At 36.9% G+C, this 24,366-nt stretch overlaps 6 protein-coding genes and 1 non-coding gene across 11 annotated transcripts; 2 read left to right on the top strand and 5 right to left on the bottom strand.

Moving 5' to 3' along the window:
• The first annotated feature begins 195 nt into the window (after positions 1–195).
• LOC106659005 (ankyrin-1-like) lies at positions 196–3,265 on the top strand. 2 transcript variants are annotated; one of them, XM_023461476.1, is made up of 2 exons: positions 196–872; positions 1,104–3,265. In XM_023461476.1, the coding sequence occupies exon 2, from the start codon at positions 1,321–1,323 to the stop codon at positions 3,079–3,081; it is 1,761 nt and encodes a 586-aa protein (XP_023317244.1). In that variant the 5' UTR covers positions 196–872; positions 1,104–1,320; the 3' UTR covers positions 3,082–3,265. The 2 variants fall into 2 exon arrangements, with proteins under 2 accessions (XP_023317244.1, XP_014236751.1); XM_014381265.2 differs by having other exon boundaries at positions 196–1,453; positions 1,577–3,265.
• Trnar-ucu lies at positions 245–317 on the bottom strand. Its single transcript has one exon. It is a non-coding gene; the product is annotated as a tRNA-Arg (tRNA).
• Positions 3,266–3,976: 711 nt separating the features above from the next.
• On the top strand, positions 3,977–6,264 carry LOC106658559 (SET and MYND domain-containing protein 4-like). The gene is made up of 4 exons (XM_014380563.2): positions 3,977–5,087; positions 5,161–5,426; positions 5,516–5,722; positions 5,797–6,264. Exons 1-4 carry the CDS (start codon positions 4,085–4,087, stop codon positions 6,208–6,210), a joined length of 1,890 nt encoding a protein of 629 aa, XP_014236049.2. The 5' UTR covers positions 3,977–4,084; the 3' UTR covers positions 6,211–6,264.
• An 848-nt stretch (positions 6,265–7,112) lies between these two features.
• LOC106659132 (SET and MYND domain-containing protein 4-like) lies at positions 7,113–9,510 on the bottom strand. The gene is made up of 5 exons (XM_014381498.2): positions 9,272–9,510; positions 8,311–9,191; positions 7,966–8,234; positions 7,470–7,805; positions 7,113–7,395 (listed from the first exon to the last, which is right to left on the bottom strand). The coding sequence occupies exons 2-5, from the start codon at positions 9,173–9,175 to the stop codon at positions 7,162–7,164; spliced, it is 1,704 nt and encodes a 567-aa protein (XP_014236984.1). The 5' UTR covers positions 9,176–9,191; positions 9,272–9,510; the 3' UTR covers positions 7,113–7,161.
• An 87-nt stretch (positions 9,511–9,597) lies between these two features.
• LOC106659134 (peroxiredoxin-5, mitochondrial) lies at positions 9,598–11,432 on the bottom strand. Its single transcript, XM_014381500.2, has 4 exons — positions 11,188–11,432; positions 10,301–10,435; positions 10,083–10,214; positions 9,598–10,004 (listed from the first exon to the last, which is right to left on the bottom strand). Exons 1-4 carry the CDS (start codon positions 11,284–11,286, stop codon positions 9,816–9,818), a joined length of 555 nt encoding a protein of 184 aa, XP_014236986.1. The 5' UTR covers positions 11,287–11,432; the 3' UTR covers positions 9,598–9,815.
• A 249-nt stretch (positions 11,433–11,681) lies between these two features.
• LOC106659133 (putative ankyrin repeat protein RF_0381) lies at positions 11,682–14,802 on the bottom strand. The gene has a single exon (XM_014381499.2). The coding sequence runs from the start codon at positions 14,723–14,725 to the stop codon at positions 12,797–12,799; it is 1,929 nt and encodes a 642-aa protein (XP_014236985.1). The 5' UTR covers positions 14,726–14,802; the 3' UTR covers positions 11,682–12,796.
• A 1,587-nt stretch (positions 14,803–16,389) lies between these two features.
• On the bottom strand, positions 16,390–23,960 carry LOC106658665 (serine/threonine-protein kinase 11-interacting protein). Of its 4 annotated transcripts, XM_014380718.2 has the most exons (21): positions 23,504–23,960; positions 23,143–23,406; positions 22,828–23,065; positions 22,469–22,765; positions 22,209–22,408; positions 21,830–22,121; positions 21,450–21,739; positions 21,234–21,396; positions 21,080–21,158; positions 20,830–21,004; positions 20,637–20,766; positions 20,390–20,563; positions 19,918–19,995; positions 19,327–19,462; positions 18,697–18,818; positions 18,459–18,614; positions 18,182–18,372; positions 18,009–18,106; positions 17,742–17,944; positions 17,371–17,675; positions 16,390–17,294 (listed from the first exon to the last, which is right to left on the bottom strand). In XM_014380718.2, the coding sequence occupies exons 2-21, from the start codon at positions 23,365–23,367 to the stop codon at positions 17,088–17,090; spliced, it is 3,759 nt and encodes a 1,252-aa protein (XP_014236204.1). In that variant the 5' UTR covers positions 23,368–23,406; positions 23,504–23,960; the 3' UTR covers positions 16,390–17,087. The 4 variants fall into 4 exon arrangements, with proteins under 4 accessions (XP_014236204.1, XP_014236206.1, XP_014236205.1 ...); XM_014380720.2 differs by lacking the exon at positions 18,697–18,818 and having other exon boundaries at positions 18,459–18,535; XM_014380719.2 differs by lacking the exon at positions 19,918–19,995.
• Positions 23,961–24,366: the final 406 nt, after the last annotated feature.

Below are 24,366 nucleotides of genomic sequence, written 5' to 3'. Positions count from 1 at the left end.
CGTTCGTCTTTTTATTTGTCGAATTTGCGAATGAAGTGTACAGATTCGTGCATGTAATCTAAGTAAAGCCGTTTTTTAAAATTTCAATCGTCGAGTAGAGAAAAGCACGAGGAAGGAATAAACAATGAATTTATTTTCAATAGATGTTATTTAAAAATATTAATGAAATCAAATGTTAGATTCACAGGGCCTTGATTGAAAAATACATCAACTTCAAGAAATTCAATCATAAAAAAAATGTCACCATCCCTTGTGGGGATCGAACCCACGACCTTTGGATTAGAAGTCCAACGCGCTATCCTCTGCGCCAAAGGGACTTTGGTGACAGCTGAGAGTGTGAATGATTCCAACAAACTCAGTTCATCCCCACTCCTTGAGTTGAAGTATAGCTTGGCTGGCATTCATACACCAGGGGCTCTTATAAATTTGAACTAGATATTATGTAGCCGAACAAAGTTCTGAAATCAGCTTGGCTTACCTTGTTGTTTTACAGTTTATCTGTGTGACATTCAAACAATTTAATTACTCATGATTCACGCGCTAAAAAGTTATATTTTTATGAATGATATTGGTTTTCACGTAGATACCTAAAATTAATCATTTACCTATTTAAAAAAATAAATCGAAATTTGATCTAAATAACACAGAGAAACTTTCAAAATAAAAATGAGCACTTTTCAGTAAAATTTACTAAGTTACATGAAAATTGAACACATACTTGAAATATGAGAAAAGTAATAATGCTGCATAAAAATTTTTTGCATACAAATTGTAAAAATTATGAAAAATATAGTAAAAATGACAAAAAACTCGCTGCAAACACAGGGGCATAGAACTTTCTCGGAAAATTTGGACGAATTATAATTCATCAGGTTAGTAATAAAAAAACAAAGAAACGCTCGTCACAGTACTAATTAGCATCCGAGACTTATAGTTCTCTCTCTACATATTAGTTCCTTCAGTTCTTTTAATTTATTTATTTTCATTTTTAAACGCCATATCTTTATCTTTCTTATCTTATCTTTATCCATTATTCTTATCTTTATCTTTATCCATCACTTTATTCCATGCTGATGAGATATAATATGTTTACAAAACCATAGGCGCGTGACTCAATTTGTCTCAAGAATGCAGCGGGCGGGCGGCGCGTAGTTAGCGTCGCGTTACAGTTTTAAGATCAGCATCAGTACGCGTTACGACGCCGTGGCGTAAACAAAGAAAGATCGCCTCAGTTACAGAATAGTCAGTGATTCTCGTGGCAAAAGTAAAAAGTATTTCATACCGTAAGGGACTGTGTGTTGTGTGTGAGCACGCAAAACAATGTTAGCTGCCGATGACAATTCTGATACAAGTTCCTACGGCGGATGGGAAGAAGATGATGAAGAGTTCTATGGTGAAAACGACGAAGATGATGAAGATGACGAAGAAGACGAAGAAGACGAAGGTGGCAAAGGTAACGACTTGGAAAAGTTAAAACGCTTACGAGAAAAAGTAAATTGGGAGATTGAAACAGATAGACACAAATTTTTCTGTAAATTCCTTCGCTTGATTGTTAAATGGGAGGGACAACTTCCAGATCTCAAGGAATTTTTTCGAGTGAAAGAGATGGATTGGTTAATAGATTATAGTTCAAAAGTCCACGTCAGATTTTGTGACGAGCCAGATGAATTTATTGACTTTGTGATCAAGACCGGCTATAAAGACGAGCCCGAAATTGATAAAGATGGCAATCCAATTTTGCGTCGTACCACACCACTGCACCATGCCGATTATGATGCTATACGTATACATGAGGTTGTTTGCAAGCTTTTTCAAATATACGACAGATTCGACGTTAATTACTCCGACGAATCCGGGCTAACGCATTTTCATGTAGCCTGTATGTCTGGCTGCAATGAGGTCGTCAATAAATTCCTCGAGCTTGGGATAAATCCCAATTTTAACGTTCAAGAATCGGACACGAATACCATTGATCCACCGCTACATTTAGCTTTGAAGTATGAACGAGGGAAGGTGGTCCAATTGCTGCTGCAAAGTGGTGGTAATCCGAATTTGGCCAACATGGAGGGATTGACTCCCCTACACTTGATTTGCAAAAAACCTTTAATCGAATTTTTTAGGTTACACGAAAATATCAGCTTAGCGGAGCTATTCTTTAAAATCAATGATGATATGCAGCAGACATTGGAAATTGATGTCCAGGACAATTTAGGTAATACACCGCTGCACTTGGCTCTGGTCGGCATACGCTGGAAGTTAGTCGAGTTCCTGCTGAAAAAAGGTGTTAATCCGAATTTGGCTAATAAGGATGGAGAGACACCTCTGCACATAATTTGTAAGGGTTACAGCAACGATGACTGGGTAAAGATATTATTCGAGAATACCGATGACAAACATCGACCACTGCAGATTGACGCCCTGAACAATTTGGGTGGGACACCCCTTCAATGTGCCGTAGCGAATTTTCAACCGAAGATTGTCGATGTACTCTTGGATCATGGTGCCGACCTGTCCAGTTTTGTTTTTCCCCCTGAGAGTTACATCAAGAATATGATACACGAATATACAATCCAAATTCGAACTTTTGAATTTGTATTCTCTGCTCTGAGTGTCATCGAGTCCCTAGAAACAAAAGGATACAAACTCAAACACAGCGACGTCTTGACGATTATTAAATTGTTCGCAGCTCATGGATGGTACGAAAAACTACCGGATTGCGAAAAATATTGGCATGATGACGAAGAGTTCGCTAGAATTGCAAAGGAGCAGATGGTGACTCCGAGCCAGTCACTCTACGATTTTATTAAACTGCCATCTTACAAGGCACAGAAACTATTTGCGATCAAGGACTACGCAAAGTTCTCGTCTGGATTCCATTTGTTCTCAGCTGATCTTCGCCAGGCGTGTACTATGCACCTCTGCAATATATTAATGGGAAAATTTTTCCGGCGATGGGCCCTAGAATTCTTCTTGACAATGACTCGATACCGACTGCCGATTCTGTGCTGTGAAATAATTATCGAGCATCTGAAGTATGTTGATTTAATACGGATTTGCGTCGCGGCCAATGACCCCAGCTAGGGATGAGCTAAATAATCGTTACATCAGAAAACTTGAGTGCATTACGTCTCTCAACACAATAAATGATTGCAGTATGTTTGGAATTTTCTGTATTTAACAGTAAGAGATGCAAAAAAGAGCTAATAATTTTAATTAAAATTTCATTCTTTTGTAAAGATCTTTCGAGAATGTATTTAAAAATTTAAAAGCAATATTCCATTGTAGACAAAATAAAGAATATTTTCATAAATACACCGACATATACCTACTATATATCAGTTCATTTACCTATTATTTTCCCTCATTGAATTGTATTATGCTACCACGTACAGCAGCTCCTTGCGTTGGAATCTTATTAATTTTCTGATTTTATAGGTCGAAATACCAGTCACGATATCGATTCAGACAGCATAACGGATTACCTAAATTCTAAATAAACCGATAATAACATTTCTCAGTTGAAAGATCTAAACATATAAAAAAATGATTCAATTGAATTGAATAACTCATTGTGACTATCAACTGCTCAAACCACTAAGTATTCTCTGTGCACTGCAGTTCGTTTTTTCACATTGAATCAAAGAATCGTTACGTTACCTAAACGGCTCAATTACTTCGTTTGTCATTTATCCAATGTGTCTTCTACGTCATTGCCAGAGGTTGCAAAAGTTTTGTACTTACACCTATCAACCACACATCAAGTCGGTGGCACTAGTAGTTGGGGGCTGCGAACAAAAAAAACTCAAAAGAATATCGGATAAAAAAGTACTGTGAGCGGCCTTTCAGCGCGCACTCTCATCGAAATCTTCTCAGGGGTATTCCCAACGTAACGATCATTGCTTGAATAGCCGTAATAAGTGTTGGACACTGCATTTCAAACTTGGCAACTGTTATAATTCATCCTCCAAATACTTAAGGCTGCTGTTCTATACATCGTTGTTCATGACAAGGTAAAATTATTGTTGATTAATCCATAAATTGTTAATGAGTTTTATCGATCATCTATAAATTTAGATAAACAATTATGGACGCCGAACGCAAAGCCATAATTGACTTTTTGTCTCGACCGGGTATAAATAATTTTGCCTCGGATTTAAAATATCAAATAAAAAGTGCAGAAGAATCTATTAAAGCCCGAAATGAAGGCAATAAAATATACATCAAGGAAGATCACACAGACGACGATCATAAAATGATTCTGCATTTTTATAACAAGAGCATGGCTTATGCTCCCAGAGAATCAGAAGAATTGATGATTGCTTACAGTAATCGAGCTTATTTCTTAATGCATGTCAATAAATATAATGAGGCTATAGATAGTTTAGATAAAGCTTTACAATTGGCAGAGTCAACTCAAATGAAATTGAAACTATATTGCCAAAAAGCCAAATGTCTCGCTGCACTTGGCTCCTCAGTAAAAGATGATGTATTGAGAGAGATCGATCAGATTTTCGAGGCATCGCAGTTACCTATAGAGTCAGCAAATCTTATATCGAATATTATTAGGAAAACTAAATCTGAAGTAGCATCGATGAAGAAATTCAAACCTAAAAATCAAGAGTTCCTGCAGGAAAAACAACGGTATAATAAAATTATCATGGATAGAGAAAAAGTTGATCCATTTGATTTTGTTGAAATAAAACAAACGGAAAATATGGGTAGAGGTCTATATGCCAAAACTGATTTTAAAACAGGCGATATTGTATTAATAGAAAAACCTTGTTTTATTGGGCCACATTTTTTCAATAAATATGTATTCTGTTCTCATTGCTTAGATGTTGCATGGAGTGGAATCCCATGCGAAACATGTCATGATTATATATTTTGTTCTTTAACATGTAAAAACATGGCCTGGAGAGAGTATCATGATATGGAATGCTCAATTACACCATATCTTATTTTATGTAACCCAGACCTTCCTCATAAATGCTCTCATATGAGTCTTAAATTTCTTGTAACATTGATAAAAGATTATGGGACAATTGGTGAACTTAAATCAAAAATGGAAATTTCCAAAAATAATCAGGGTGAATATAACTTTTGATATTTAAATGTTCTGAAATAATTCAATTTATCTGATTTTTATTGCATCTTTTACAGTTAAAATAGTACATGAGGAATCTGAACAAAAAATGATTTTATTTAATAAACTGATGAGTTTGTCTCATGATTTACCGACGGATATAAATGATCTTTTAACTATCTATACAATTGAAATATTGATTTGTCTGGTAAAGTATACATCTTTCTTTTGTGAAAAGTTGAAGAATATTCAATACCGTAATCTTTCAAAAAATGAAGATTTTGTTTTCATTGGATCGTTGCTCTTAAAACTAATTAAAATAATTACTGTTAATGCTCATGATGTAAGTCAAACATTTTTTTAATACAATTTCTTTTAATCTTTTTCAAAATTCCACCTAGTTTTACTTTTTTTTACAATTTTATTTATTAGATAGTGAATCCAACTGACATGAGTAACTTAAGTAGTTCACAACTTTGTAATATCTATGATGGAAAATACCCAGAAACAAGAGGATTTTGCATGGGACTTGTTAGTAGTATGATCAATCACAGCTGTGCACCAAATATTAAAAGATGTATTTCAGATGGTATAAAATATGTTTTTTATGCCTTGGAACCCATTTCTAGTGGAACCCAGGTACTCATTAATGTTTGTTGTTATCAATACTGCTTGAAATTAGCCGTATATTGTCTTATTAAATTTTTATATAGCTTTTAGAATCATACAATACTTGCTTTTATGAGTCTCCAAGAATGAACAGAAGACAACTACTTACAACTTTCGTGTGCCAATGCATTGCTTGTAAGGAAGATTGGTTTCCTTTTATGTACCCGATAGAAGGGATAGAAGAAGCATTTATTTATAAAATGAAATTGCTTGAGCCAATAACACATGTGAAAGAAATGACTTTTATGAAAAGAATCAATCCATTAATAGATAGAATTCATCATGCAGAATACGTGGTTGATAAAGATATGATACAAACAATATCTGACATGATGGATGAAATGGTTAAAGCACTACCACATCCTAGTTTAGCCAGATGTAAGTTATTATGTGTTGTTAATAAGATTTTTGAAGGGTATTATGGTCTTACAACGCCATTTGGAAAATGTTCATGTTGAAGTAATTTTTCTAAAGTTTTATTAAGAACTATTACCCAATACTGATTATAATTTTGAAAGTAAATTTATTTTTATAATTCTCAAATCTAATTTTTGTAATTATAAATAAAATTTCTAAGTTTAAATATAAAATATTTTAATTTTTGTATAACGTTTAAAAATCGTTGAATACATTTGAATTAGTAATGGATATTATACTTTTGAATTAATTAAATCTTTGGATCTTGAAACGTTTTCCAATGAATCAATTAAAGTTAATATGAACAATGCAATTAAAAAATCTATATTTTCAATTATTAATTCCAAATCTTTAAACTATGATTTTTAACTTAAATTCTTTATGAATATTCAAGTACGGTGCGCCTATTAGTATGAAATAGAATTAATACTGCAAATACTTAGCACCATCTTGCAAATGATGCATTGTTTTATATTTCAAATTCAATTTTTAGTACAGCAAAAAAGTAGGAAAATAACGTGTAATAAAGTTCTTGTATGAAATTTTCTTGTTTTGAATTTTAATAAAGACATTATTTTTTCGTGTATCTAAGTAAGATTGTATTTCATTTTTTTTCTTTTTCCAAACCCAATGCAGCAGTTAATTCGAAAATATGAATATATTGGAACCTATAAACAAGGTCGTAATGTAAGTTTCATAATAAGTTACCCCAGTTCCTTTCCTTGTTTTTTCCTTGTTTTTTAGTACCTAAAGCTTTTATGTTTGACTCGTTTTAATAATATTTAACAAGTGAAACTTTAACTTTACTGTATCTGTATTGATTTGAATGACAATGCAGTAATTTTGACATCATGCCTTCATCTGGATAATTCAATAAAAAATGTAAGTCAAATATAATATTGACATTTTTTTATTCATAATACAAGAAACGCACCAGTTCTGGTATTATTTTTCTGCGGCGCATATTTTTCGTTGTATACCAACTCGGCGCTTCATACGCCGTAAAATTTGCAAAAGGCTCTCTCGATGTAAGTCCGATGAGACAAAGAATCGGCGTAAGCAACGAAGCCATCGAAGTACTTGTAAATGATTTCGATGAGGAGTATAGTCTTTTCGAGGGTGGCCACGTCGATTGGCCGCTTGATCAGAGGTAGCACGAAAACGTCGTGCAATCGCTTGATCAGTAACTCGGTGAAAAAACTCTTGGTGACGGCCGAGTCGCGCATCTGGAAAAGATAGTAACAATCTCAATGGTAAGAAAAATGAATTTACGCCCACTCATCGTCGCGACAATTTATACTTGTATGACAGAACACGACGACGTGTGAGTGGACCAATTTTCCCGGCAGGCTCGACACTCGCAGGTGAAGCCGAAGTAATCTCGGAGATAATCCTGTCGCTCCTGTCGGCCGATACCGACCACCGGCCCGTAAGAGTCGTACAGCTGCTCGCCTCGCCCGATCGGCCTCGTGCTGAACAGGACGATCTTGCCGGGCCGCGCGAACGTCCTCTCGACGTTCGGATAGCAGCTGTGATTCAACAAACTCGAGTAGGGCAGCACGATGGCACCTCGCACCGTGTCGCAGCTCGACGTGCACTCTTGAAAGTCCTCGCACTTGCAGGACGAGTCTTGAAACTGTAAGAATTTGCACGATTAAAGATCGATACTCGATATTCGATGGCAACGTGAGTGAGAACTTACCGATTTTGCGTGTGAGATATGCGTGACAATTATAATGAAGTATACGCTAATGGAAATACTCGTTCGATTACTCACTTGAAACAAGAATACATACTTGAAAGGAGTTAATATTGATGATTTTTCTCAATTTCTTGAGCAAATTTCGAACGAAGTTTGCTCTCTCTTCTTTGTTTTCAAAAACGTCTACTTCATCTTCGTTTATGTGTAATAAATTTGTCTTGCGCTCGATCAAATCGGCCAACATCCGGTCGTGCGTATCGCCGTAGTCATCGTCGACGTTGTCGAGATACGACAGACTGTACATAGAACGAAACGATCGACTCAGAAACGGCTCACTTGGAAATTCACCTTCTTCGTATTTATCTGAAAAATTTAAAGAAAAGAAAGTATGATTTTCATCGAAAAAAAAAAATATAGCCTCCGGATGTTTTATGTATACCTCTCTGCTCGTCGATACTTTGCACTTGTTGCACGACTCTCGTCCAGCCCTCTTCTTTCACGGCAATGATGAACGATCTCAGGGCCAGCATGCAGGTCTCCAGTTCGATTTCGTCGCAATCGAAGCAGCGCACGTAGGGCAGAATCGGGCACTCCTCGCTGTGATAACGGTCGTAGGCCTCTCGGCGGCAGCTCTCCGAGCAGTAGACGACGATCGAACAGTCGGGACACGGCACGGCGGCCCACGCCGACTCCAGACAGTGCGAGCAGATCAGATAGGCCTTGTCCCTTTTCGCGAAAGTCACGTATCCCCTTTCCACGACGACGATCTCGCCGGGCCGAATGTCTCGGCTGGCTTGCACGTATCTGCCGTATTTTTCGCTGTACATCACGGACAGACAATCCGACACGTACGTACGATCGGCACTAGCCGATATCGTCGCGGCTCGCCGATCGTTCACCGGTGGTGCGTCGTTTTCGCCACAACTTTTCACGAGCGCCGAGCACTGGTCTTTTCGCGCCAACAGTTTAAATCTCAAGAACTCCGATTTCGTTAGTTCGAGCGCCGTGTCGATGTCTCGAAGGCATTCTGTGTACTTTTTCAAATGCAGCAGTAGCGCGGATCGGTTGGCGTACGTCATGGCCAATAATTCGTCAAGATTTTTTGGTGCAAATGCTATGCTCTTCGAGTACAGGGATAATATTCGCTTGTATGCTTTTTCACTTTTCTTATCTTCGTTGTACAAAAAAGAGTCGTTGGCTTCTTTACGAAAATCCATTGATAAACACAAGTTTTTCTTCGCTAGTCGATCATTTGCCTCATAAAGGCTTATCCAGTTATTGATGTACCTCTCGCATTGGTCCATATTTTATTGGCTTAATCTAAGGATATATTTTAGACGATTTTAGATATTTTTCCGACAATTCTATTTAAATGGTGATGGACCATCAACATTACGTACCTTTTTATTAATTTATTTTAAAAATTCTCGAACTTGAACACATACATTTAATTCAATTGCAATTTGGATAATTAAAAGAACTTTACAATAAAGAAATCAATAGCAATGATCGACTATCTTCGGTGCACTAAGTTTGACGGCTCGTTTGCTATTATTGTTTGATCGTGACAGTGCATTATGCAATTTTACCGTCATCGCGTTTTTGATCGTCACATCATTATTTTTATCTGACATGCAACTCTAATTACATAACATATATCTTCAAAATATCGACGTCACTTTTACTTCCTTATATTTTCGCGAAGTTCAGAAAGAAGAATGATTCATTGTTTTTACAATACAATTTATTATATATTACATAATTAACATATTGTCTGTAACATTTGGTTTCCTCTACAATTATTCTTTTTGATTAAAAAAAAAGACTTTAAAGCTATTTGTACATACGCGGGAATTCATAAATTATGCACGATAAGTAAAAAATGTAATTATCACAAACAAAAAAAAACGTGCATTTTCAAATAGAAAAATCTTAACAAATGTTTTATTTAATTTTGTCAGCCAATGAGCAGCTGAGACCGGTATTGTCGGGCTCGACGTTCAATTCGGTGACTGTGCCGTCCTCGACAACCATGGAGTAACGTTTGCTGCGTTTTCCACCCAAAACAGCGAGATCGACCGAGAGATCACAAGCGTCGGTGAAAGCTGCGGATGGATCGGCCAGCATTCGAACCTATACGATAAAATTAATTAATTTAATACAATAAGAAATTTTGAAATGATAAGAATTTCTCGAATCAAGATGTCATACCTTTCCTTCGGCGTTATGGTCTTTACCCCAAGCAGCCATGACAAAAGGGTCGTTTACTCCGATGCAGAAGATTTCATTGTAACCTTTGGATTTCAACTCATTGGCTCGCTCAACATATCCAGGTAAATGCGTCTAGAAAATCGTGACATGAATTAAAATTAAATAAGAATGTTTTTTTAGTCTAGTTGTTGATTGAATCTGACAAGATGAAATCTTACTTTTGAGCATCCTGGAGTGAACGCACCGGGAACAGCGAAAATGAGAATTTTCTTTCCGGCCGATAATTGAGCCAAATTAACTTTATTGGCTGGGGTATCTTCGAATAAATCGACGGCGGGTAATTTATCTCCAACCTAAATCGTAACAAAAATGTTTTTCAAATGTTTATTACAATAATATACCCCGTTAAGAGGGAATATTTCTATAAGCTATTGCGACATACAACAGTTCAATAATATAAATGCTACACTCTCATAATCCAAAAAGAGACCTTTTCTTTTGAATAATTTCTGCGAAGCAGGTTGAATTGTAAAGAAGATGGTCGATCAATATAAAAGTGTGTAATGAAGGCAAGTATAAATGATAAAAGTTGCATAGCGTAAAGACTTGAAGAGCTTTGATAAATAAAAAAAATTGATAATATTGTTCCGAACAAAATTACATTTTAATCGTTCGAGATTTTTTTGTACGGTTCAGGATTTCTGGAATTTCAGCTAAATAAATTGATGATTAAATCAAGACAAGTTCACCTTCGGCATTTATTGCGGTGTGAGCTTGCTAAAAAAAAATAAAAATAATAAACTTCGGTTTTTTCCGTAAAACATAACCTCGCCAAATTACTTGAGCTACACCTTTTTCGCGAAAGTAAAATCATAAAAAGGGAAAGATTCCTAAATTTGTGATATTTATCATTCATGTGCATTCAAAGAATACATATCTTAAGAAATTTTATTATGGATATGGATATTATACAATGATTGCCGGCAACCTCAACATGCATAAACGAGATTCGCGAGCCCAAGAAACTTGGTGTCAATTACGAATGATTATTGAGACACATTGGTAAATAGATACTTTGGAAAAGATAAGGAGGCAGAGAACTTACAGCGATAACCATTTTGTTAGTCAGATGCAATCCTCTTGCTGGACAGGTGAGTACTGAGGAGCTAGCCGCTGCAATGGCGCGAGCAAACAGTCGATTCATTTGTCCAGCGTCGCTTTAGATTATTCGGGATATAGACTCGGTTTATGGCCTCGCTTTAATAAGGTATGTGCGTGTATTGCAAAACGCACGGACTTTTCGATGTAAGTATATATTAATGTAAGGCCTCGCGTGGTGTTGTGTGTTGTGAATATACGTCAAGGCGGTCGGAGCTGACTGCGGGATCCCCGTTGAACCGCACACCCCTGCGTGAACTCAAAACTGTTTTGTTATGCGTATGTCACGTGTCGCTGGCACTGCGAATACTCGAGTTCACGCGAGTTAAAGTAGTTTACGGCCGCGACGCTTTAAACGGACGGCAGTAGTTTCAACGCTCTCTCGTCTGATAAATTGAATTTCATTAATGAGAAAACGCGCCCGGCTCCGATGTTCAATAGGCTCCTATATAAGCGTACCCAAATAATCGTTTATCTCGTCGCTCGAATACGAATTGCGCAACCAACGTGATGTACACGCTTTTCATTGAGATTTGTCTTCTGCTACGAATCGGAGATGCAGTGGTTATATTTATGAGACTAATGCTCGTTATCAGGTGCTCGGTTTTTTTTTTCTTTTTCCATGACTTTTGCGGCTTCGGTGCGGATAATAATAGACTGTGAATTTTAAGGCGTCGCGGTTGCTTTCGAATTTGACACTTTTCATTCATTGTTTCTTACTATCAGTTCAAACAACGACATACTTTTTTCTTGTTGTTTTTTGCTGTCACATATAGCTTATAATCAAAGAATATAAAAATGAAAAAAAATCAACGAAATTTCTTCGTTACAAGGATTCAAGGATAATTTAATCAAACTACTTTGATTTATTTTCTTGCTAACAAAGATTTATATTTTGCATAAAAATAATTATACTAAAATAGACGTCTTCTCGATAATATTTAAAATCAACGACCATATAATATTTGCACATTTCATAAATTGTTTTACACATTTCAAAATAACTATCTCATTTAACAATTTCCATTTAAAAAAAAACTGTCGATCCACCTTGACGCATACGAATTTTGTTGTCGTATCCTAAATATCTTATCACTATGTTACATTCTGCGCGCATTGCTTCATTTAAAAAAATTATACATCATTGTGACGGTGTTTTATTGTATATAATGATAATCAAAGATATGGTGAGAATTTTGAGCATCCATTTCTCGTGTATTTTGCACTCGATATAATGCACCGCGTCTTATTTACATTTAGATCCTGACAATTCTCTTTAAAAAAATTGAAAAATAATATATTTTTATCTATACACGATGGCTCAGGACAGTTTTACAACGAAAAAAAAACTGTACTACGCAGCGAAGGCTCTCGAAAAAAATGACGCAGAAGGAATTTAACGATTTGCAGCGGAGTCGGTAAACGTTAGAGCCGAAAAAATTTAGAAAAAATCACGTTGTCGCCGAGAAAGCTCGATCGGCTCGAGGCTCTCGTCGGCATAAAATAATACATTATGCTCGGGACGACGAAAACAAGCTTCACAGAGTCTCGTTGGGTTAGGTGAAGGTTTGAGCGAAATGCTCGAGATCTCTCGTGTTCAACAGATCGAGAATGTGATCGACGACGAGGGAGGGCAAGTAGACGTCCTTCCAGGACTCGTCGATGTGCTGCACTAGGCGCACGAGATTCTCGGCGGCGATCTTGACGAGGTTGAGCCGCACCATGGTGAGGTCGGCGTTGCGCAGCAAGTTATCACAGTAAATGGGAAATCTGTCCCTGTAGTCGCCGGCGTAGAAGGCGGCGACGAGGCGCTCGTTCTGCATGTAGGCGAGCAGTCGGCGCCTGTCGCGCGTCAGCAGATCGAAGTACGTGACGCCCTCTATTATGTGGTGGTCCTTGACGAGGGTCAGCTCCCTCATGCACTCCTCGAAGAAGTCCTTGAAGTGGACGTTGTTCATGATGCGCAGGCTCTGGTCGCTGACGTGCCTGCCCGAGAGCAGCAGCTTGGCCGTGTGCTTGGTGAGGGTGCGCTGCAGCGACTCGGCCAGCCTCATCACGTCCGTGTCGTCGGCCTCGGACCAGTCCGAGTTGCTCGACTCGGCCACCTGGTAGAGCGATATGGTGAGGGGCGTGTTGCCGTAGTCGTCGAGCACGTTGACGTCCGAGCCGTGCTCGAGCAGCAGATCGACGATCTCGAGGTGCTTCTGGTCGACGGCCACGTGCAGCACCACCTGATTGTTGATCACGCGCTCGTTTATGCAAGCGTCCCAGTCGAGCAGCAGCGCCACGTTCTCCTGGCGATTGCTCCAGACGGCGTTGAAGAGCGGCGTGAAGTTGCCGTCCTTGCTCTTGGCGTTGACGTCGAGCTCGCCGCGGTGCCGCGTCAGCAGCAGCTCCAGCACGCCCGGCTGCTTGTTCGCGGCGGCGAAGTGCAGCACCGACTGGCCGTTGTTGGTCAGGGCTCGCGCGTCCGCGCCGTGGCTCAGCAGCAGCTCCACGTAGGCGATGGGCTGGTTCTCGGCGCAAAAGTGCAGCGCCGTCTTGCCGTCCATGTTGCGGGCGTCCACCTCGGCGCCCTGCTCCAGGAAGATCTTGAGGGTCTGCGCGGCGTGATTCTGGCAGATCATGTGGAGGATCTTGTTGCCGCGCTTGTCGAGCGGCGAGTTGACCGAGACCCCGTGCCTCAGCAGAAACTGCACGGGCTTGAGGGGCTCGTTGAGGCTGCAGAACGAGCCGAAGCCCGAGTTCATGAGGTTGCGCACCGCGTACGAGAAGACCGTGTTCTCGTTCTCGTCCGGCTGGTAGAGGTCGAACTTGTCGTTGTAGAGCAGCTCGATTATGTCGATGCCGGCGTTCTCGATGAAGGCCGTGTGCAGGGCCGTCTCCTGATTCTTGTTCCTGTAGTAGCGGTCGGCGCCGTTGTTCAGCAGGAACTTGGTCAGCTCGGGGAAGCGGCTGCGCACCGCCAGTATGAGGGGCGTGTCCTTGTTGCCGCGCTCCAGCGAGTTCACGTTGGCCCCGTGCTTGATGAGCAGCTTGGCGATGGCGACGCGCGATATCTCGTCCGGTATCGAGGTGCTCTCCTTGTCGCAGATCAGGTGGAGCGGGTCGCGCTGGTCCTGGAAGCTGACGTTGGCCCGGGCGCCCTTGTTCAGCAGCATCTCGACGATCTCGACGTTGCCCGCGAGCGTGGCCAGGTGCAGCGGTATGTCCTTGCTCGGGTCGGAGCAGCCCATGTTGGCCTTGCAGTAGTGGCGCAGCAGCGCCATGGCGTTGCGATTGTCGTTGCGCTTGATCGCCTCGCACAGCAGTATGTACGACGTGCTGTCGTTGTTCCAGCTGCAGCGCTGGTTCATGTGCTTGATGAAGCCGTTCGAGCTGAAGATCTTCTTGAAGTACGGCTCGAACACGTGGCGCAGACGCTTCGTCTCGCGCGTGATCCTGTACTCCTGGCTGTCGGTGTCGCTCTCCGACCAGTCGTCCATTCTCCAGCTATTATACGTATATTAGGCTACAATTTTTTACACTATTTTATATATGCACAATTTTATTTGCGCACATACGTCGACCGTTGCACCGCGATGAAGATAATAATTAGCGTCGAGCTTGCGAGCGATTTTCGATACGAGAGCAGCTGCGCGTGCACACGAGATATACAAAAGTAGTTCAAGGTGAGCTGCCGACGAGAGCTTTCGAAGCCGTAACTTTGTCGCGAAATTTGCCTCGCGAGTTTCTACCTTCGATCGGCTCGTATTGCCAAGAGAAAATCACGGTCCAGTACACGGCCCAAACGAAGCAATTCACTCGCCGCACACTTTTACAGCGTGACAATATATCACAGAAAAATAGAATTTTTTTCTCTTCGCTCGACTCGTCGACGAGTGCAGCGCGCGAGCGAAACAGCCGTCCGAACTCGATATCGATCTGTTTCGGGGGAGGGGGTGCACCTATACTGTCAGGCTGCAGTACTGCACGCATGTGTATACCTCTACTCGAGCTGTGCGAGAAAACTAGAGCGCAAGGGTGCAGACCGTCGGGAGCACGTGCGCAGCGATACCAACGTGAGAAAGCGAGATCGCAAAATTCAAAATTTTCGCCAGAGGGAGAGCTGTCGAATTGAATAATATGACTTTAGTATGAGTCGAAAGTAGTAATGAGCAATTAGCCCACGGCACTGTGAGTGAAAATTTACATTTCATTTTCTGTGTAAAATTGTGGCAATTCACATGTACACTGGATACAGGTGATGGCGCGTGCCACCCGATGAAGATCGATCGACGTACGTTCGCCATAGCGTGAATCGCGTCCTCGAGAGCGCGAGCGAGATGACGCCGAATTTTCAACTGATCCAGGCGTTGGCCGACCACATTCGCGGGTCACCGTGACCGGGTGTTTGCCCGCGCACTCAACGACAGGATCGCCTCGGGCTCCTGCGACCGAAGCGTAAAAATCTGGAGTGCGTCGGCGAGGGCCGAGCCGAGCGCACCTACACCGATTTCACGGATCGCGTCAGCTGCGTCGACATGCCCAGAAGCGCGTCGAGCCGCGTTCTGGTCGGCAGCTTCGATGGACGGGTCCTCCAGATCGATTAGTGGACCTCGCGAACCCTCTGGGAATATCAGCAGCCGACGGACGATCCGGTTTCGTTTGTTCGCTACTCTCCCAACGGCCAGTACTTTTTTCTGTCCACCGTGAACGGCGCATCGAGCTATACCAGTAACTGATATCTCGTGTCCGGCTCGGAAAACGGACGCGTGCTCATTTGGAACGTCAAGACGCAGAGTCGTCCAAGTCATGGAGGCCCACGACGACCCGGTGGTTGCCACCTATGGTCATTGGAGATGCGACGCCTTCGTCTCGGCCGTTTTCGGCAAAAATTCTATCATCAAAATATGGAAAAACGAGGTAATAAGATCGACCAAAGAATCATCCGACGGGGAGCTCATTGTCAACGGAATATTGTAAATTTTAGCGGATGAATATAAGGGTTTCAAGACAATCATCGATGCTTTACCAAAGGCAAAACATTTAGAATGACAATTTTCAAAAAACATACCCTCGAGTATGTTTTTAGAGTATTGAACTTGTTATTTAATGATAAATAAGATACAATTTTTATGCGTTTGAAATCATTTAAATATTTATTATTTACATAACAACGCATGAAATTTATAATAAACTAAAATTGATAAAAATATAAAATTTCGAAATCTTATTTACATTTGAGTCAAAACCTTAGTATCACAGTCTCTGGCGAAAATATTTCACTTTATGAATTTCTTTCCGCAGAGCAAATATTCCAAGTGATCTATGAGATTTACGATGATGGCTTTTTGTTGAATAGTACCTAATTTTATTTTTAACGCATGCTCCTCGCAAATCAAACGAGAAATTGCATGAATTGAAAAATTTTCTTTACATTCAAATTATTCATTTTACTTCATATCTCATCAATTGCACGATCTTTTTCTTACAATAAAGTATTCGATCTTGCGAGAAAACTTAATCAACTTTAGTTTAACAAAATATTTGAAACAGATAAATTATGGTAAAGTTAATAACAAACATATATGTACGAAACATGGTTATTTATAACGTTGCAATAAATTCGTAATGTATAATGTTTTGAACTAATGAACAAATAATAAGAAAAAAAAATAAATCAGCTCTCTACATAATGAAAATTTTCTCCACGAGCATTGCTTTTATATCACTAATGAAACAGTCACTCGTAGGAGGATGAGAAAATTACAAATATGATATTACAATTAACTATTGAAAAAGCACATTGTGTACCTACACAGTCGCAATGATTTGAATACAATTTTGCTTCAAAATTGAACAAGGTCACATATGGTCTAGACTGCCACTACTTTTGTCCATCAACGGCGCATTAATTTGCAGTGGTACAGAAAACAGCTCTTCCCACGGTGGTTTTATAGAATTGATGACCGCTTCCGCAGCGTTTGACGATACAAATTCAAAAATCCAAGTAGAATCTTCTCCTATTACTTCGTCCAAGAAATTTAGAGTTAAAGTATTGCCAGCTATTTCCTGATTTTTTAAATTTAAATTCGATTATTGCATTATTAAATTTTTCTTCACATTAATTATAAATTTATCAACTTACTACTTCAATCAAATTACTCATTCCTTGCTCTACTACAATGCCTGGAAGCTCATTTTTTTCTGATAAAAGCCAGTTTATCTTGTCTTGCATGACTATCAGATCAGATGAAGTTATAATTAAACTTGACATTTTTAATTTTACACTATCATTAGACCATTTAAGGGTTGCAGAAGAGAAAAGAGCTAGTAATCTTATAGGGACTTCTTCTTTGTAATTCTTGCAGAATTTCAACATATTTTTCAAGGCTGCATTACAGTATTGTGGAACTATAAATTCCACTTCACAGCTTGGAGGAAGAGGGGAATCTAAAATATAAAGTAAATTAAAATATGCTCAAAGACAATTTTAATTAATTTGTACGATTGATATACTTGTAAGATAGAATAAAAAGTTGGAAGTTCTTTGAAAATCTTGAAGGATGCACAAGAGAACCGTGTTTATCGGAGCTTCTCCGGGTTTGTTGGGCTGTTGTAACTCGACTAGTATACCTTGTTTGTATGGCAATGGTGAGAAAGATCTAAGTCTATCTATAGTCCAACTCGATTCTTTTTGTAGCCATCTTTGAGGATCCTCTCTGTATGAAAAATAATTTTTAAAATTAAATTAAAAATCTTTTTGATAAATGCAAGCACACTTACCCCTCTTTTCCAGTTATTCGTAAAATATAAACTTTAGCTGTTGACATGACTAAGCACCCAGGAAATGACTCATTTGATGAATGTGTTAATATATCTGCCTGTGTTTGAAAATAATTTGCAAATTGTTAAAAATGATAATTTTTTTTCTCATTTTTTTTTAAGAAAAAACTCACTCTAAGAAGAAATGCTATATCTTCGTTTTCGTGCTCAAAAACATTCAAAATAATATGAAGTTTTATTCTATGATCAATGTCACTGAAATTTGTATAAGAATATTGAATATTGTTGCCCATAAACTCGGAAGTTTCCTCAGATCTTGACATAATATCCTTTGTTGTACCGATTTTCATGCTTTGAAGTAATTCTATAATATAAAATGATTTTTAGTCATGATAATAAAAAATAAATTTAAAAAATAATAAAAATAAGTTTATACTTGATGTAACGTACCTCCCAGCATCGACGAGAGATTTGTCACAGGTGTTAAAGTATTGTCTGCATCTCCTTCACTCTTTAGGGTACTTTTACTGTTGGACATTTCATTCTTATCCATCAGTTTTGAAGTTATATTTTCATAAGCAGTGCACACACTATCAGTCAAAGAACCTGTCAATGCATATGTTAGTTGCAAGTGAATTACGATGGATTTACGAAATCGTGTGTTTTTAGTACTAAGGAAAAGGCAAACCTGAGGAACTACTTTCAGTCAAACCAGCCATAATGATACTTGAATCTGGAATTGTTAATAATGACGGGGCAACAGCTATTCGTCTTTCTTCCAATGATTTCTTTCGATGAGGTGTTGTTGACCTATTTGAATATTTTTAATTAGTTAGCAAACTCATGGTTTAAATGAAAAATCTAATTCATGAGTACAGGTTCATTACTACTACAAATACTATTAAAGTATAGCAAAAACTACATACTCATTAACATAGAATGTTAAGTTTAATTGTGTCACGTAAATGAATTCTGGATATTTTCATGAATAAAGAATTATTATTGAAATTAGAAAGTCAGAAAAGCCTGAGAAAAATTGTATTGCGATTAAAAATTAACACGCTATTATAAATATTCTGGACTATAGATTGTGAAGATGTTGTATTAGCATACATTCACTAATCAAGAAATGATTCGATCTCGAAATAAATACGTCGAATTTCAATGATCAAAACATAATGTTATCTATGAAGTATATAAAGAATTAAATATATTAAATCAAACCGCACAAAACTGATTAAAAATAATATAACCATTATTAAAAAAATGAGACGTAAAAATCATAGGTAGTTGAAAAACTTTGATAAGGTTTACGTACTTTGATCCATCATCAAGAATTTCGATGCTGCTTTGGCTGGGATTACTCAATATCTCAATATCGCTTTCATATTTCTTAGTTGTTGTTCCAGTTGATGGAGTTGATTCTCGTGATTCTTCTAAACTTGTTGCTGAACCTAGTAAGAATATGAGAAGTATTGTTTAGGAAGTGTATAAAAAACATATAACGATGTTAAGAAAATTATGAATTGCGAAAGATTGAATAAATAAACAAATTTAAATGTGGTGAAAGAAAATTATATAATCTACTTATTGCATTTATAAAAGTATTTATACTTATAACTAAAATTTAATTTGTGTTTATTATACATGACTTTTTTACTATTTTTGTCAGCTCTCATAGCTGATGTTTTATTTTGAACTTTGAAAATTCAAAAATTCTTTTTAACGAGTAATGAAAGGATAATATGTGTTGATTGCAATGTTCATTTTGTCATTAAAATTTGATTTCCTTGTGATTTTGATACATATAATTTATGGAGGATAAAAGCAAGAGTCACTAAGCGTAAATACAATCAAACATGCAATTCAATGGTATAATGTCAAAAAAATAAACAGTGACAAAGCTTACAGCTGATTTGAGCTTGAGGGTGAGAGTCGGAGTGCACTATAGAAGTGATGATGGACATAGCGCCACCCTCTGATCCACCTGTACCGTGAATTAGTTTTTGTTAAGTGAGTCCGAATTAAACCAAAAAAAAATTTCAATCAATTAGTTTCAGTACTTTCAAAGTTTAAATCATCTAATAATTTGAAAAAATATTTAAACCATGATTTTCAACATTACATTCTAGCGAATTAATTATTATCAAAATGTATCAATTTAGTAAAGATTATACTTCAAAAGTTAAATTAAAGATTATAAATCAAAAGTTAAAATTTTAAATTACAAATTTATTATTGGAATTCCAAAATTCATGTGTTTATTGCTGAGTCAAAATTAATAGCTACCAATCATATTAATCTATTTGTTAAGAGGAATCTATTAATTCTACATTCTTTGCTGATAGTCAAAATTTATGCTACTATACTTATTATTGTACCTATGCTAGATTGTGAGCTTGAATGTGGAAGCTTCATTTCGTTGACCTTTTCTTCTTTCGGAAGATTAGTCTTGATTTTTTCTGGAATCTTTTCTAATTTTTCTTTGTCTGGTGATAACAGTTCATCTGACTGTATAACTAATGTGCTTTTGCAAGTTGGACATTTTGGTAAAGCTGCAATAATAAATGCAATTATTATATAATCAAGCAGTTATTAAGTTTTTTTATTAAATATGTTAATAGTTACCAGGTTGAGATGTTACAATGTTATTATCACCGTCTTGAGAAAACTGAGTAGAGCATTTCATGCACATAAAAATTTTGAGTACTATTGGTACATAAGTTCTGATCATTTCATTGAGTTTCTCATTAATTTTCTAGCAAATAAAATTCAATTAGTTATGAATATTTTCCAAATTCGAATGATTATTTGTATCTACCTTGGCATCATCTAGGTTGGTGATATAAGTCCTTGCATTACGATCTTTTCTCGTGGTATCAAATGTGATATCGATTGTTGTAGGTGTACCACGTCCCAGAACGCACGAAAGAACTGTATTAGTGGCCCATCGAAACAAAATTTTTCCAGTCATAGTGTCTCTTTCTTTTATGTCGCTGTGATAATAAAAATAGAATTTAGAATATTTGTCAATGTCAAATAAAGAAGTTTTGAATTTAAAACATGCTTACTCGGATGATATCACGAGAAAAATTTCGTCAGATTCTTCTTGTCCACGTTTTTTTTGTAGTAAAAATAGGTCTCCCGTTTCTATGGATATCAAAAAAATAATTAAGATTGATTTAGTATGTAAATTTAAGAAATAAATTATAGTATTCATTTTACCTTCTTCTGGATCATATGAAGTTGTCAAGTCTTCGTTTATTTTCAAATCCACTATTCCATTTTCAGAAGTTTCAAATTCTGTTTCGCTTATTGTATTTATTTCATTTATAGTTTCCACCTCCGTTTTCGTATCATTCTTACTTACGTGATGATTTATTTCAACCTGCGTTAAATAACTATGTAGTACTGAAAAAATATTTCATCATTGTTACAAACCTGTACTTCAAATTTCTCATGGTGCTGCATTGCAGTTTCATCACTGCTACTAGGTTTTGAAATAGGGGATGGAGACGTTGAGTTAGAGTTTCCAATGGTAGTGTGCAGCATAAGGTGATTATCATTCAAAGTGGAGGAGAAAAGCCCCAATGGAGCAGTAGGAGTTGACTGCAAACCCATTATAGTTTGCACACAAGTAGCTCCATGATTACTCAACCAATTATCTTCTCCATACTTCTCTCTTAATGCCAGTATTTGCCTTTTTACTTCTAAATGATCCATGGATGTTTCTAACAAGAAATGTGAGAGTTTTAATCAAATTGAAATTTCATCTTTGAAAATTATGTAAAAATCAGTGTATTAAGGAAAACTGCACTTACCAAAAAAAGAGTTGGCAATAGAATCAGATTTTATTTCATCTTTTTCTACTTCATCATCAGCAATAACTGCAACTTGAATATTTTCATTTTTCTTAGCATTAATTCTTGAAACAGATGAAACATCAAGTTCATTTTCCAATTCGCTTGTATTTGCAGCATTCATATCAGAACTTGATGTAATGTCAGTTCTGCGTAGTTCTGGTTTTTCTTGTCTTGAGTGCAAGAAAAACGAACGATTTTCAGATATTTGAATACGATCAAATTTACCTATTTCTTCATTATCTATTGTCAGCTAGAAAATAAAAACCAAGTCATTGTGAATCAATATAATATCATTTATAAATATAACATTTATAAATTATAACAATTATAAATTTACCTTGCAGTTCTTATTACCTAATGCAGGATGCAAGTAAGAAAAAAGCATTGTCTTATGATCTGGATGATAAGATAAAGGATTTCCTTCAAGGCACAGAGTTCTTAATAAAGGCATTGCCAATAAAGGCCATAGCAAACTATGATCTGTAAGTAGGTTGTGAGAGAGATCCAATTCTACCAGTCCTTCAAGTTTCTCCAATCCTAAAAACGAAAAATCAAAAAATTATATAAAAAAAAATAAATGCCATTGAAGAATATTACCATTAATATTTTCAATGTAGTTGTTTCGTAAAATAAGTTTCTGTAGCAAATAAAATGCTGCTCTATTGAATTGTGGTACAAATTCCAGATTATTATAGCTTAAATTAACGTTTTTTACGTTTGGGAGATATTTTAAATCTGTAGCTCTTGTAAGAGCATTATGACTCAAATCTATGGTTTCCACCCAAGGCACAAATTCCAAAGATTTATCCAGATGTGACAAATTATTATATGGCAATGCTAATCGAGTTAGTGAACCCCAAACAAATCCTACTCCTTTATCTGCTCCGCAATAAGCTGTGATTGAAAACAAAGAATTAACTTTTATGTATGAATGATATATTATTTAAAGATTTTACCCAGTAATTCTTCAAGTGAAATAACTCCATGTCCACCACTACAAATTATACATTCTAACTGTCCTCTAATGGCTTGAATACCTTTGACTGACGAAATAGGTATTTTATGGAGCTCTAAATATTTCAAGTGTCTAAATTTTGTAATGTCAATAATTTGACTTTCACATTTATTGAACATTAATTTAAGTCCAATTGTTTTTTGAACAAAATCATGTAGAAACTTGATATCTCTGAATATCTATAATGAAAAAAATTATACGATGAATAATAATTTTTATTAAATAAAAATAATATTGATAAATTCCAAATGTTTACTTCATTTCTTGAACTGTTGCACACTTGGAACGAAGATTCTATATCGTCCGGTTCTTCAATAATCAGTGCAAAATTTTCATTAAGAGATGCCAGTAGACTTGTCGAGAGTGTCAACTTACTTGATGCACTTAAAATTTTGTCTCCTTTATCTCTTAATAATTTAGCAAGCTCAACAATTTTCTGCATGTTTGGCAGAGTATTGGTATTGTTGATTGTTCTTGACATTTTGATTGAAGTTTCAAAATAATTTTCAATCTTTGTCACCTAAACGATAAATAAAATATTTTTAGCTATTATGCCAAAATATATTCATAACAACAAAAATTAAATAATAAAATTATATAACGCAAAAATAACTAACCTGCTAATTTTGCAATGCATTTAAATTGTTTTGGACGTAAGTTAGAAAATCTTCGAAAAATGAGCTACTCTTTAACTTTATAAAGGTAGCAGTCGTAATTTCACCATACTACAGATCTTTCGATGATCACAGCGTTGTTGCGTTGCAAGTTGCAGCCATAATAAACAGACTAATGGAAGCTTGAATCGACTGCACTTTCACATTTTGATGAACTTGTTGTCTATATACATATGTGAACGTAATGATGTAAATAACATTTTTGATTACTAATCTAAGGAATCCATAAGATTTTTCGCAGACAACGCAGTCATGGGATTTAGTTTTTGTTCAGTTTTGAGCAGTCCATACTTGATTAATCATCGTCTTGACGATAACGAGGGTGTGCGAGCTCAGATCAGTTAAAAAATATTTAGCGTAGTAATTTCATGCGAATGTAAATAGAACGTATGAACGTTTGTATGTTGGACAACACTGAAGCTGAACGCACTGCATATGTCAAAGCAGCTGGCATAAATAGTTCTATACGACAGTACGTGTAGGGAAATAAATATTCGTTAAGATGGCGCTCGACACTTTTAGCATAACTTGAATTGCATTATTAATCTTTTTATGCGTTTATAAATTGGGAGATTGTAAATAAAACGCATAATTCAATTAAAATTATAAAATAAGTTGTGATGGTCGTACACTTCATTAATTTAAAAAAATTTTCACTAATTGGGAATCATTTTATGCGTCAAGACTGAAAATCTTTTTACATTTTCCGATTTTCGATTTTATATATTGAACGTTCCTCTTAAAGTTCCATATTATATGGTGTTAACTTTTTCCGTGAATCGGACATGATTAATGATTTTTATAAT

Source organism: Trichogramma pretiosum, unplaced genomic scaffold (genome assembly GCF_000599845.2).
Source record: "Trichogramma pretiosum strain Unisexual culture from Peru unplaced genomic scaffold, Tpre_2.0 scaffold2, whole genome shotgun sequence".
Taxonomy (NCBI): domain Eukaryota; kingdom Metazoa; phylum Arthropoda; class Insecta; order Hymenoptera; family Trichogrammatidae; genus Trichogramma; species Trichogramma pretiosum.
The sequence above is the reverse complement of the archived record's forward strand: the minus strand, read 5'-3'. Positions and strand labels throughout refer to the sequence as shown.

Coding starts and splice junctions, on each gene's coding strand:
- LOC106659134 (XM_014381500.2), bottom strand. CDS start 11,286: ATGAATCGACTGTTTGCTCGCGCCATTGCAGCGGCTAGCTCCTCAGTA. Junction 10,436..11,187: donor CTAACAAAATGGTTATCGCT/GTAAGTTCTCTG, acceptor GTTACGATTTAG/GTTGGAGATAAATTACCCGC. Junction 10,215..10,300: donor TCACTCCAGGATGCTCAAAA/GTAAGATTTCAT, acceptor ACGATTTTCTAG/ACGCATTTACCTGGATATGT.
- LOC106659005 (XM_023461476.1), top strand. CDS start 1,321: ATGTTAGCTGCCGATGACAATTCTGATACAAGTTCCTACGGCGGATGG.
- LOC106659132 (XM_014381498.2), bottom strand. CDS start 9,175: ATGGACCAATGCGAGAGGTACATCAATAACTGGATAAGCCTTTATGAG. Junction 8,235..8,310: donor AAGTATCGACGAGCAGAGAG/GTATACATAAAA, acceptor TAAATTTTTCAG/ATAAATACGAAGAAGGTGAA. Junction 7,806..7,965: donor TCAATATTAACTCCTTTCAA/GTATGTATTCTT, acceptor AAATTCTTACAG/TTTCAAGACTCGTCCTGCAA.
- LOC106659133 (XM_014381499.2), bottom strand. CDS start 14,725: ATGGACGACTGGTCGGAGAGCGACACCGACAGCCAGGAGTACAGGATC.
- LOC106658665 (XM_014380718.2), bottom strand. CDS start 23,367: ATGTCAAGAACAATCAACAATACCAATACTCTGCCAAACATGCAGAAA. Junction 22,122..22,208: donor TAGGTAATAAGAACTGCAAG/GTAAATTTATAA, acceptor TTTATTTTCTAG/CTGACAATAGATAATGAAGA. Junction 21,397..21,449: donor ATGAGAAATTTGAAGTACAG/GTTTGTAACAAT, acceptor TATTTAACGCAG/GTTGAAATAAATCATCACGT.
- LOC106658559 (XM_014380563.2), top strand. CDS start 4,085: ATGGACGCCGAACGCAAAGCCATAATTGACTTTTTGTCTCGACCGGGT. Junction 5,088..5,160: donor AATTTCCAAAAATAATCAGG/GTGAATATAACT, acceptor CATCTTTTACAG/TTAAAATAGTACATGAGGAA. Junction 5,723..5,796: donor CCATTTCTAGTGGAACCCAG/GTACTCATTAAT, acceptor ATTTTTATATAG/CTTTTAGAATCATACAATAC.